General features: G+C 40.6%; 1 protein-coding gene across 2 annotated transcripts in view; it reads left to right on the plus strand.

Moving 5' to 3' along the window:
- The window catches only part of CRISPLD1 (cysteine rich secretory protein LCCL domain containing 1), a 63,642-nt gene extending 53,843 nt beyond the window's left edge, over positions 1 to 9,799 (plus strand). For both annotated transcript variants that reach the window (XM_050940997.1, XM_050940998.1), the window contains exons 14-15: positions 5,975 to 6,105; positions 8,303 to 9,799. In XM_050940997.1, the coding sequence (XP_050796954.1) occupies positions 5,975 to 6,105; positions 8,303 to 8,354 (183 nt within the window). In that variant the 3' untranslated portion in view covers positions 8,355 to 9,799. The remainder of the gene's footprint in view (positions 1 to 5,974; positions 6,106 to 8,302) is intronic.
- Positions 9,800 to 13,096: the final 3,297 nt, after the last annotated feature.

A 13,096-nucleotide genomic window follows, 5' to 3' on the forward strand; every position in this document is an offset into this window, starting at 1 on the left:
TGAGTTACAGAAGATTATCCTGTTAGAGGATAACTACTAATTTCTACTCCCCTCATTCAAGCAAGAAGTCCCATTGATCTCAAAAGGCCAAATCCTGTATGCTTTGCTCGGTAGTCCCAAATAGCCTCTATTTAGTCTCCTAAGAGTTCTGCTTTCAAACAATTTACTTTCTCAACATTCATCCATGTTATACAGAAATATTTGCAGCAATGTTGCTTGGAAAAAATGCATCCATTGTGCAAAGGAAATAAAAGTTTTTGCAAACCTATTTTTGCAGCATTTGTGAAGCTCTAAGACTTTTTTTTTTTTTAACACTAGCCAGGCTAGAAGGTTGAAAATACTACTACAGAGCAGGCTGAGCAAAGTGTTTTATTCTTAAATTGATTTAGAAAATTTTGGTTCTGCTCCCGTTCTCCCTGGATATAAGCAGGGATGACCCTGAATCCTCCATGGTGCCCCACAAAATTTTTGCTATTTTCTTCTCATACCATTTCCACCAAGCTCTGAGGTTACAGTGACTGCCCCTAATCTTGATGAGATTGCTAGTTATTGCATTACTGTCTGCTCTGCCAGCAGTGCCAGTCTGTTTGTCAGCTTTTCCCACAAATTAACATATAAGCATGTACTTGTGCACAGTGTGTCAGTAACCACATGTGGGTTGCTGTCACTGTTACTCATCCTCCCTTCCCCTGTACCCTCCATTGGTTTGTGCGCCCTCTTGTTTTGTCTTATCTAAAAGTAGATTGTGAGTGCTTTGAGGCAGGGAGTGACTCTTACTTTGTGAATGTACAGTGCTAGGACAATGAGGTTCAATGCTGAATAGGGCCTCTGGGCACTATCATAATGTAGATAATAAATAACAATAATATATGCCTCTCTCACAACAGATTGTACAAATTACTCACTCTGCTAGGGGCCTGCACACACTACCAGATCCCTGCTGGCCCAGCAATGCAAACTGTCCACATGGCAATGTTTTGTCCTCTTGGTAGACCACCCAACAGCTTCCTGCCTTCCACTCATGGGAGCAAGAAGTCCATGCTTTCAGCTTCCCCTATTCCAATTATCTAAGGCTCAGAGCCTTATTTCTGGCATTTCGATATTATGCCTTATGCCACAGAACTCTTTAACAGTATTTACACTTCAACAAACAGTTTTCAAAGTTGACTTTGGTGTTTGCAAAAGGTGTAAGATTTGCAAGAAACTGAGTCAGATGAGGACTGAGGTGAATTGTCAAAGCTTTATGGAGATACTTTTGAAGCACCTATTTGTACAGTGACCGGCTTTTGTCACTGCTATTAGTCCCTGATTCCGAGCACCAAATACACCTACAGAATAAAGAGAGACTTTTGAAGTTGCCAAGTTGTCACTTGTTTCACACTTAGAATTTGTTTTGATAAAAGATTTGATGCCTGGTATGACTCCACTGACAATGATGAATCAGCTACATCCCACATATCTTCTCTCAAAATAAACTCTTAGCAAATTCCTGTTTCATTGTCTTATTTTCATTCTAGGCATCACTGCCCTGAGAACGATCTCTTTCGTTAGAGAATCCTGTGGTAATATTTTTGAGTCAATCACAAATGTTAAAAAGTGGGCCAGATCCTCAGCTGATGTAAATCAGCCCAGCTCCACTGACTACAGAAATTAATGGAGCTATGCCAATTTACACTAGCTCAGGATCTGGCTCATATTTATAAATGCTTTTGCTTCAATTAACTACATGGAAATACTTTTCCTAATATCTTCGAATAATTGTCCATAGCATTCTGAACAACTGCTATTTGTGAAAGGGAGGCTTGTGGGTAAAGTGCCTTTGCAGAGTAATGGTATGCTGTGGTATTTTGCTGAGTAGCAAAAGAAGGAAAATGATTAAGCAGCTTGGTATTCAGATTCTGTGACCTGTTAAATACTGACAAATATCAGAGAGTTCACTGCACACCAATAAAGCAAGGTCAAGTAATGCTGTATGAAATGTTTGTTACCTTAAAAATGCATGATGTTGCCTTATATATGTTTTGGGCTGAGATAATATCTGAATTAAATTAACAGCTCAAAGCTACTGATGGAGACTTCCAAGGAGAGGTATGCCTTTAAGGCTGCTAATAAAATGACTTGTTAAGTAATATTTAGAAACAGAAAGTAAACCTGTGGGGGTGAAATCCTGGCCCCACTGAAATCAATGGGAATATTGCCATTGACTTCATTATGGCCAGGAATTCACCCAAAATGTTTACCCAAGAAAGCCTGGACAAGATGTTAGATGATCTGACCCTTCAAAATAGGAAACATCCCCCTATTTAAAATAAATTACTTCAGTACAAAAATTAGTTAAGAACTAAGACTGAAGATCCAGTGAACACCCAGAATTAAATGACACTTCCTTTAGAAAACTTTATACATTTGTCCCATATCCTCACCTCTTGCATCAGCCCACAGAGCAGGCCAGGACATCAGGATAACCAATCTCCTCATCCAAGCCCTCATCCCATGTCTTCACTGCTGTAACCTCCTGTTTTCTGGTCTTAACTACTGCATATTTGCATCTCTCAAGTCTATTCAGCTTTAGCAGCTTTAGCTGCTTCTAAAACCAACTTTTTGACTCATTATTCTTACCACATAAATCCCTCCTTTGAGTCTCCCACTAGCTTCCTCTTCCCACTGTATAAGCTTCTTGTCTATATTTTTAACACCCCAAATATCATATCCCCATTCCACCTTACTGATCTAGTAACCTATTGTGATGTCAGCTCTGCCAGTGTTCCTAACCTTTACCATCCACCCTTCAGCTTCTCCCTTAAACACCTCCAAGCTTTCTCCCACACTGTCCCTTTTGCTTAGGGAAAAACACACTGATAAAATCCAAGCAGCCATTATCTTCCTTCAGATTCTTCTGGAGCATTCACCTCTGTCATGATACCTACAAAATCCAGCCTGCTTGTCATGCTTAGACAGGTGACAAGCTGTGGCCTTTCCTCTTCCTCTTGTTTCTTTTTCCTACTCCCTTCCTCACTTCCTCTAATGCCAATTAAAAACAAACAAGCAAATGAACTTCTTAAAATACATGTAACTACCTGGGCCAATTCTTCAGCGTACTCACTTGCACCATACTCATTGTGGAACTTTGCATTCACATCCCCTACCCTTCATTTGTATCTTTAGATTGTAAATCCTTCAGTACAAGGATTGTCTCTTTTCTTTTGTATGACACCCAGCACAATGGGACCCCAATCCTAACTGGGGTCTTTGGGCACTACAATAATATTAATATATAGGAACAGCAATAGCCTTAAATAATTAAAATTAGTCTCTTGATCACTGGCTGCCAGGTTGGGAATACAGCAAAATCCTAAGGCTGTTAGGGAGGAAGGAAAGAAAAGTACTGAATAGTATAAACTGTATCCCCTCTGGCTTGTTTAAGAGCTGCAGTCAATCATTCTGAGGAGGAAAGATTAGAAGGGCCTTTGGATAAACATTGTCAAAGTTATATTCTCAGAAATGTTGTGACATTAATGGACTGACAATATAACAGTGACACTGGCGACTTCAATGGTTGGAATAGGCTTTGGAAAATAATTGCTATTTTGAATTCCTGTATTTTATATAGCATTTAGATTACAAAATAACTGCAGTTACAGATATATGTTATTCCAATTATAGCTGGAACGTAATGCAAGTCTTGTTTAAACTAGTCTTTTAATGTTGATATTTATACTGGTTACGTTTTTAATGTTGATTCTGTGGAATCCTCTTACAGTGAAGACTTTTTTTCTTCTTCTTTACAAAAAAGCTTGGTTATAAATGGAGATTACCTGTACCTGGAGTTGCAAATTTCACAGAGCCGTGCATTGAAACAAATAAAGACTTATCTTCTACAGTATAAATGGGTTTCACTATATCTGCAGTTTGCTGAAAATAGCATTAAGTTATTAAAAGTTTTAAGTAATTAAAAAGAGAGATTACCAATTCTCTGAGTAATTGACTACTCTTCTGTGCACTTTATTTAAAATAAATAAGTATGTAAATCATCAGAGTTGGGCAGTTTCATGAGAGCACATTAATGGCCCAGTTCTGCAGATATTACTGAGACAGAATTCCCATTGACTTCACTGAGAACTTTGCCCGTGTAAGGTTTGCAGGATTGGTCCCTACATGAGTCAAGGTTCTTTAGGAATGTACTATCAGAACTTCCTTTGCAGTAAGAGGACATGCAGTTCAGGTCCAGCTACAGATTAATATTATGGGCAAGTTCTGTTATAAAGTAGTATGGGGAATTAGGAGCTCAAGATAGGAATAACTGCAAACAAGATTGCAGCAGCTGAGTAAAAATTGAAGACTCAAACCAGTCAATGATACTTCTCAAACTGGCTTAAAGGAGTAAATTTTCCTAGAATGCTATAAATCTGTGCAAATACTATTTAGGGACAAACACAGGATTTTGTGGGTGCATATGTATAAGCTGGGCTTTTGGGAATATGGTTTTAAATGTATACATTCAATTCTTAGTTTAACATATCTGATCCCTCAGTATTTTCCTGTTTCATATCACTTTGATACATTAAAACAAAATGAAGGACTGATGAAGGGAAACCGGTGTGGTGGTGGCTTCAGCTTCCTCCTGCAAAATACCACATCGGTTTCCCTTCACCAGTCCTTCACTAATCTATGTGCATCCTGGTGTTGGCAAAACACCCGTATTACATCCTGGTGTTGGCAAAACACTCATATGTACATGCAGATGGTTATAGATTATTCTATACTATTCTATACCATTGATCTTGAAGTGCTTTTAACTCACCTGCCGATCTCATGGCAGTAGATGGAGCTGGTCTTCAGTGGCATTGTTCATTTTCTCTCAGAGAGTTCTCTACAGGTAGTTGTAGGCAGTTGCTCCTCTTCCCAAAGAGTTCTCAAATGCAGAGTACCATTCTGTCTCCCCTCCATTTCTGTAAATATGGGGCTGGTAATGATGAGGCATCTGGTTCAGAGTTTTCAATATGTGGATGGCACCTACCTCTGTCTCTCTATCATCTGATTGAGATGAAGTAGTTCAGCTCCTCAGTCAATGTCTAGCTGAGATTTGGGCATGCATGAGAGCACTCTGAAGCACAATCCAGACAAGACTGAGGTGATGATGGTGGTTTGGGGAAAGAGCAAGATGAGCTGGCAGAGGGAACACCATCCACTTTGATGGAAGGAGTATGTCTGTCATTAGTGTTTGCAATTTAGGAGTTATTTCAGATGCAGACCTTACCACTGTTATCCAGGCTTTTGTTACCTCTCAAGGTTAGACTATTGCAACATGCTCTACATAGGGCCCTTAAAAACATTTGGAGACTGAAGCTGGCACTTATTGAATGGGGCATCTTTCTGGGAGACTTGCTGTCCATTGGTCTCTGGCTGGAGTTTATGGTATTGGTTATGAACTTTAAAGCCCTGGAACTGGCCTACCCAAGGGATCACCTCTCTTGCTGTTTTTTATGGCACAACCATTAATTCTTATTGAGGACAGACTGTCTGAGTGTGATGTTGTCACAGCGGCAGCCAGCAGGGGCACTTGAGCTGGATCCCTCTCATTATAAAAGTAAGGGGTAGGCTGACAGAACATCCCTGTGAGGGCTCCAGGACTCTGGAACTTGTTCTCACCTCCTTTTACACCTTGGTCCTAAATATCCTGAATTTGGTGACTTTCCAGACATGCGGCAAAAGATACCTTATTCTCTGGACAAAGCTAATGGGGCTTGCTTCCAGTTGATGGAGGGGGCTGGTGCCCTGCTGGCCAGCTAGCTGAGTTCCTGTGGAATGTATTTCAGTGCTGCTGAGGATTAATTTAATTTCATTTATTATATGACTAATTATGATAAGGTATTTAGAGCCATGGATATGCTTATTTATTATTATTTTTAAATCTAAAAGTTAATGAAAAACATAATAGAACTAATAAAAAAAACCTCTTTTGCTCTTTTCTCAGGTGTCTAGTATCTGCCGGGCAGCACTACATGCTGGAGTAGTTCGCAATCAAGGAGGCTATGTTGACGTTATGCCAGTAGATAAAAGGAAGATGTACATCGCCTCCTTTCAAAATGGAATATTTTCAGAAAGGTAAAATGCTCAGTTTAAAAGACTGTAGTTTTCCCTTCTCCTAGTAATGTATGCCATCATTTTCAGATTCTTGCGTTAAGTCTCTGTGTGTGGTGAGGTTAAGGGGTGTGTGTGTGTGTGCTTGAAAGCTAAATAAATAGGCTAACATGGGTGATTTACAGGGTTGTGTAAGAGTCACAATGACTGGAGAAGCTGCGGTACCAGAACTGCCTGTCTCCTCTAAGCTCATAAATCATAACCCTAAAAAGCCGCTTATAAATCAAAACAACTCTCTTGTTTATTGATCCTGTGGCCAATAATGCAATGTTTGCTGAGAAAATTATCTTTGCCTCCTTTTGCATTTTTAGATTAGTGATTCATTCAATTTAGGTGAGTGGGGTTTGGAATGGTCCAGTACTTTCTGTTTATATGGCACCCTATTATTAAGGGAGGATTATATGAAAGGCAATTAACTTTTTGCATCTTCTTATCAATGAGCATAGTCTACAAATGATACAGACAACAGATTAACATATAATATGATTTCCTAAGATATACAGATGTGTATCTGAGTCTTTTGAAATCACTTACCATTATATAGTACCTTCTGTGATGAAATACTTCCAGTTAATTTGAAGCTCTGAAATATTTTTCCAGGTTCTAGTAGAACAAAATTTTGACTTTACAATATTCTTGATACATCCCATCCCACAATCATGAAGCTAATTGTGAACTCTGGAGCTGCAAACAGTGTGCCAGATCATCTCTTACACAAGAATTACATGCATGTGGAAAAGAGGAAAAAGCAAGAATGATTGTGTAGCCTGGTGGTAAGGGTACTCAATTGGGAGGCCTAAATTCATGTCCCTGCTTCAGTCACTAATTATTTATACATAATGGAACAGCTCCACTAGGTGAAATTAAGACAGCCTTCCCCCAAGAGTCTTCCATAGCCCAGAGACTACAGTGCTCAGCTATACTACTTACTTGGGATGTGGGAGACCCAAGTTCAAATCCCTTCTTCCCATGAGGAGGGTGTTTGAATTCAGGTCTCCCATAGCTCAGCTAAGTGTCCTAGCTATTGGGTTATAAAGTGGGTAATGCCTCCCTTACAATTTTGTGAATGGCACCCAAGTCCCACCCCAAAAATAAGTTTACCTAGAACTATTCTGTGAATTTGTCAAATTAGTGACAATTTTGGGGTCAACTAAAACTTCATTTTATGGTAAATAAACAAAATGTCTGAAAAATTTTGCCCCAGTCTAACTGTGATTTGTATCTGATTAATTGCCTGGATTTTATGTGTGCAGAAAAAAATGCTATTTGACCACTATTAACTCATTGCAGCCTTTTAACAGTATATTAAAGTAAATAGATATCAGTTGTGTGGTCCATGTAAACGATGTGGCAGGTATTTAAGAACATAGAAGAACCTGCGTTGTTAATCCATATCCCCAGGCAAGAGGCATTTATAAACTAAAAACTAACGTTTCAAAGCATGTATAGCAGTTGCACAGCTACCAGTTTCCAATGGAAAGAAGCCAAGATGATGGCTCCAGTGTGCCATCTGACTTGGGACTGTTTGTCCTAAGGAACCTGCAGTTTGTCCTACAGAACCATGAGGCTGTTCAGCTGTGTGGCTGAAAGAACAGCAAAACTAAGCAGTTCTGCTATTGCTAATGTTTACAAAACAGCATTAATTCCATAAGTTGTACCCTTGGGTTCTGTAATAATTGACTAGAAATAATTGACACATTCAAGGCTTTCCTCTAAATATTAGTATTTGCTTTATTTGTTTTGTTAATAAGTATTTCTTTTGAAGTAAAGAGCATCAGTGGTAGAACTATTGTTATAGATTATTTCTGGCAGAAAGTTCTATCATTCTGATAAATTAACCCAATCCTGCTCCCATTGAAATGAATAGCAGGGTTATATAGCAACTTCACCACTGACTTCAAGAAGAACAGAAGTAGACCCTTATTCAGGATTCTCTAAAACCTACTTGCTATGTGTCATAGAGCAAATTATGGCCTGACTGTGCCACGGCATCAGTTGGCACAGGTACCAGCATTCCTCCTGCACAAAATAATTTGCAGGATCAGAGCCTAAGAGCCCAGTCAATGAGAGTTCTGAACTCAGAGGGCTTGCATCACTTCCTAAGAGTGCATTGGAGTGTTGTCGTCTTATAAATATCCTCTGGGATTGTTTTATTTTGCAGTTTACAGAATCCTCCAGGAGGCAAGGCTTTCAGAATATTTGCCGTTATCTGAGTCCAGTTACTAAAGTGTAAAAAAACAAAATAAACTGCAACCAGAGCACTTGGAAGAGGATAATAAAGATCACTTAGTATACTTCCTAAAGTTTGTATAAAGCTGTAACATTATTGTACAGAAGATATCAACTATTTTCCGCCAAAAGACTTTCAGCTGCATGTAGATCTTAGTGGAGAAAAATCTGTAAAATAAAACTTGGGAGAAAATTCATTTGAAAAACTACAATGATATATCACAATTTTTGAATCCTGTGTTAAATATTGCTATATTTTCTTAGCAGTTATTCCTATACAGTTAATTCAAATCTCGTAAATGTTCTACATTTTTTATCTGAATACATTTATTATACGGTGCTTTATGTATGCCACTAACAATAACTTAAAAACTATACCATGGATAGACCAGTGATTTTGTATCCAATTTACATTAAAAAATAGCCATCCCAATAAATTGACACAATAAATCATGCCTGTAAGTCAGAAGTATAACACTGTTTGTGATTTACTCTAGCATTAACCAACCTGAAAGAAGAGCTGGAGTGTTTTATACTTTACACTAGTTATTAGACAAATATCAAATGTTTTTAAAAATTGGAAATGGAGACGCCCATTAAAATGTGTTCCTTTAAAGAAACATTTTTTTGTTAAGAATGGTAAATTTACATTTTCTTTATTTTCTAAATTAAAATTGATAATAAACACACTGTTATTGGATGTTGGTTACTTGGTCAATTCAAATAACCAGACACTAAAAGATCATTTTCACACTGAGAGGAGGAATAAACTGAAAGGACTGAGTTTCCGATTCTGCAAACTCACACAAACTATACTTTAAGCCTCTGACCAGTTTCATTGAGTTCAGTGGGCTTCCTCACGGGAATAAAGTTAACCACATGCATAAGTAATTGCAAGTTTCAGGCCTTAAACTGTACATGGTATCTGTGTACTACACATAGATTTGAGGGTGAACAGTCAACACAATCTCTACACTGTTAAGAAAATGGTAACAAGGCCAATCTCCCTTCTCACAACCTGGCGGATACTCCTGCAGGCCAGGACGTATAATGATATGGAGCCTAATGAAGATTAACTCATTTATTGCCTCACCATTTCCTTTTAATTCATTTATGGTGAATAGCCTTGTGCATTAATTTTACCATATTATGGTATATGAAGAAAATATAATGGTGATATTATGTTTCTTTCTATGAAAAGTGTATTGTGCTTTAAGACTGAAAAGCTGTTGAACTTTATTTTTGGTGTTTTTGTTTCTGCTGATGAATTTATGATTTCTTTCTAACTTGTGAACTAATTGATATTCTTCATATTTCAGAGTATTATTTTCTGTCCTTTGTTTTGCTACATGTACTACCTCATGTAGTTAGGCAAGCCTTGTTAGTTTTTTAATCAGTTTTGAATAAAATTAATTTACATAGTAACTGTAAAATTGGCAATCTTTATTTTTTTCCCCACAGAAAATGTATGTTTGACTTAGCTCAAGAAGAAAAATACCAGCTAAATAAAGTTTACTTTTGTTGCTGACCAAAACATTGCAAGTGGTTTGTAGGACATGGCTATAGAAAGAGGTTGAAGTTTTAAAAGCTGGCTAGGTGATTTAGCTGCATAGCTCCCATCAATTATACTGGAAATTGTAAGGATAATTCCTCTGGTTGGTTTGGAAAGTCACAATCAGGATATATGGGATTAGGCTTCTTTACAGTCCATTCTGTATCAGGAAACTGACTTTGTAAAAAAGGCCACCACTTTACTCAACCCATCTACTTCCTTTATATGTGTTTAATCTTTTACTAATGGAGTTTCATTAGTGCAAAGAGGCCCAAACAGGAAATATTCCTGGTAATATCTACTTATAGTTCTTACAAATTTAAGGTTGTAATACTTTTTTTTTTCATAAACCCTACAGAACCCATGCAGCTGTGGAAGAATGAAATGGAATCTTTTCTGGCTTGCATTTCATCAGCAGAATTGTTCATTAAATTCTGATGGGGGGGAAGGAATAGCTCAGTTGTTTGAGCATTGGCCTGCTAAACCCCAGGTTGTAAGATTAATCCTTGAGAGGGCCATTTAGGGAACTGGGGTAAAAATCTGTCTGGGGGATCAGTCCTGCTTCAAGCAGGGGGTTGGACTAGATGACCTTCTGAGGTCCCTTCCAACCCTATGGTTCTATGAATGTTTACTGATGATGATCACAATCTCTGGGCCACAAAGAACTCAGCTCGGCTTGCAGACTCAAGGTTCTGGTTTGAAGAGCTGACAGTTAGCAAAAGTCATTACTTGTAATAATTTGGTGGGATTTTTGTTAGAGCCCCTCATTGTGATCGATTGTGAGGTGAATTCCTCCAACCCCCACAGTTGCTGTCACCCCTCCTTTTTTCTATCTATTCTTTCTGTCACTTTCCTTCTGGTCAACTTTTTGCTCTTCTGTGTGATTTTACTGACTCTTCTCTCCCCTCTCTGTTTTCTCTAATCCCCCTCCCCATTCACCAGAAGGCTACGTGAGGCAGGGCACCACTGATGCCACCCAAGCCTGAGCTGAATACCAAGGAAGCAGAGAAGAGAAGCTTGGTCTGCAGGGGGAGGGACTGCCACCCTGTATATGAGTGGCTCCTGTAACCAGCCTTGCGAGTAGCTCTATAACAGGGCAGTTGTGTCCCAAGCACCCCTTGCAGCCTTGGGTGGCTCTTCAGCACTCTTCCTCTTTTTGTCGTCTCTCCTGGGCAGGGCCGGTGCAACCATTTAGGCAACCTAGGCAGTCGCCTAGGGCACTAGGATTTGGGGGGCAGCATTTTCTTTGGCAGCAACCGCGGTGGCCGGATCTTCGGCCAGCCCCGGTCACCACCTGCATTTAGGCAGAGGGAGCTGGGCAGGAGAGCGCAGGGAGGGCCGCCTGCAGCAAGTAAGGGGGTGAGGGGGCAGCATGCAGGGGAACTCCCTGCCCCAGTTCACCCCTGCCCCATCTCCTCCCCGAGCATGCCGTGGCCACTTCACTTCTCCCGCCTCCCAGGCTTGCAGCACCTAAGCTGATTGGCGCTGCAAGCCTGGGAGGCAGGAGAAGTGAAGCGGCGATGATGTGCTCGGGTGGAGGCGGAGCAAGGGTGAGCAGGGGTAGGGGTAGGGGGTGCCTCGGTGGGGGGTGGGGAGCTGCCGCATGGGGGGGCACCTCAGGGTGGAGGGGTGGAGCTGCCGCATGGGGGGCACCTCGGTGGATGGGGGGAGCTGCTGCGGGGGCGGTGCTCAGGGCGGGGGCTCGGGGACGGAGGAGGACGCAAGGCGGAAGTTTCACCTAGGGCGTGAAACATCCTTGCACCGGCCCTGTTCCTGGGAGCTCCTCAATAATTCACCGTCACAATCCAATGAGAGTTAAAACACTCTCCTTCCAGGATCCAATTTATGTAGTCCTTACACACATTAATACTCCACACCAGCTTTGCCTTGCTGGCCACTGATTCCACAGTTCTCTCCTTGAAACTGAATCCCCTAGCCCTCCTTCCTGGAGTTGGGTTCAGTTCAAACTTGTCCTGTTATTCCCTGTAGCTCCCACAGCTCCTTTATTTCAGCCAGCTGTAGCTCTCCAGGCTTCTGTCATATTTAGCACTCCCTACTCTCTTAGCTGGCATGTTACCAGCTCCTATTCAAGCCCCCTCAGGGACTACTCCAGGAGTCTGTCTCATCCTCCCTTATATCCCCACACCTGGCCTGAATTAAGCCTATGATGATTCATTATTACCCATCTGAAGAAGCGAGGTGATCTTGTCACATTTCCTCTTAAAGGGCCAGCAACCCTGTGACAGGCCACTAAGGAGAGCAGGGAAGGAGGGTGAGTGGGTGACTTATCTTTATGACACAACTCTCATTATAGCTACCTGGAACTTTTCCAGTAGATGAGGCAGCATGTTTGCAGGACATACACTGGTGGATCTGGGCTGCTACAGCTTTCTCCACCCATCCTGGTCAGCCCCTCTATGTTGCAAAATTCTGCTATAAATAAACTGCAAATTAAGCTGGAGAGGCTGACAAGGATGGTGTTTCCAGGCAGTTACAAACCTTGGGCCAGTTCATCAATCGTTGAAGTCAACAGCACTACACCAATTTACACCAGCTAAGGCCCTGTGCCTAGAATTTGATGACAAGGTGTGGAGGGTATTACCCCAGACAATCATTAGTAATCAAGAAAAGCCCATTTTTGCTATTATAAAATGTGAAAATATACAAAAGGAAACCCCTCTGTTTGCTCCACCAGCTAGTACACACCACCACCCATAGGGAACGCTGCCATGGAAAACTGCAAGCTGGGGAGCCTGGTGGAGTTTCCAGTCCTTTAGGTGGGTACTTTCTGCAGAGGAGACATTTTGGTCTATGTACAGTATATGGGGTAGCTGAGCCAGGGAGGCAACCCATATATCCTCAGGTAAGAATAGCTTTGTGTAGAAGTGTGTCATTTCTTGAGCTGGCAAAGTCCTAAATTTCAAGTTAGGTAAACATCATAGACATTTGGGTGGAGAACATCAGCTGATTTTGAAGCATGAAAAAACCTAGTTTGGCTGTATTGATACATATGCAGAAAAACTTGAATGCCGTGTAGCTTGAGATGGCTGAGATGTACTCATGTCCTTACACACAATGTCTTCTGGGGAGTTATCGCTTTTGAAGGATGCTTTGGATTTGGCAAAGATATAAGATAACCCAGATCCATGTGAACACACTAGAGGATATTTACTT

This window comes from Gopherus flavomarginatus, chromosome 2, assembly GCF_025201925.1.
Source record: "Gopherus flavomarginatus isolate rGopFla2 chromosome 2, rGopFla2.mat.asm, whole genome shotgun sequence".
NCBI lineage: Eukaryota > Metazoa > Chordata > Testudines > Testudinidae > Gopherus > Gopherus flavomarginatus.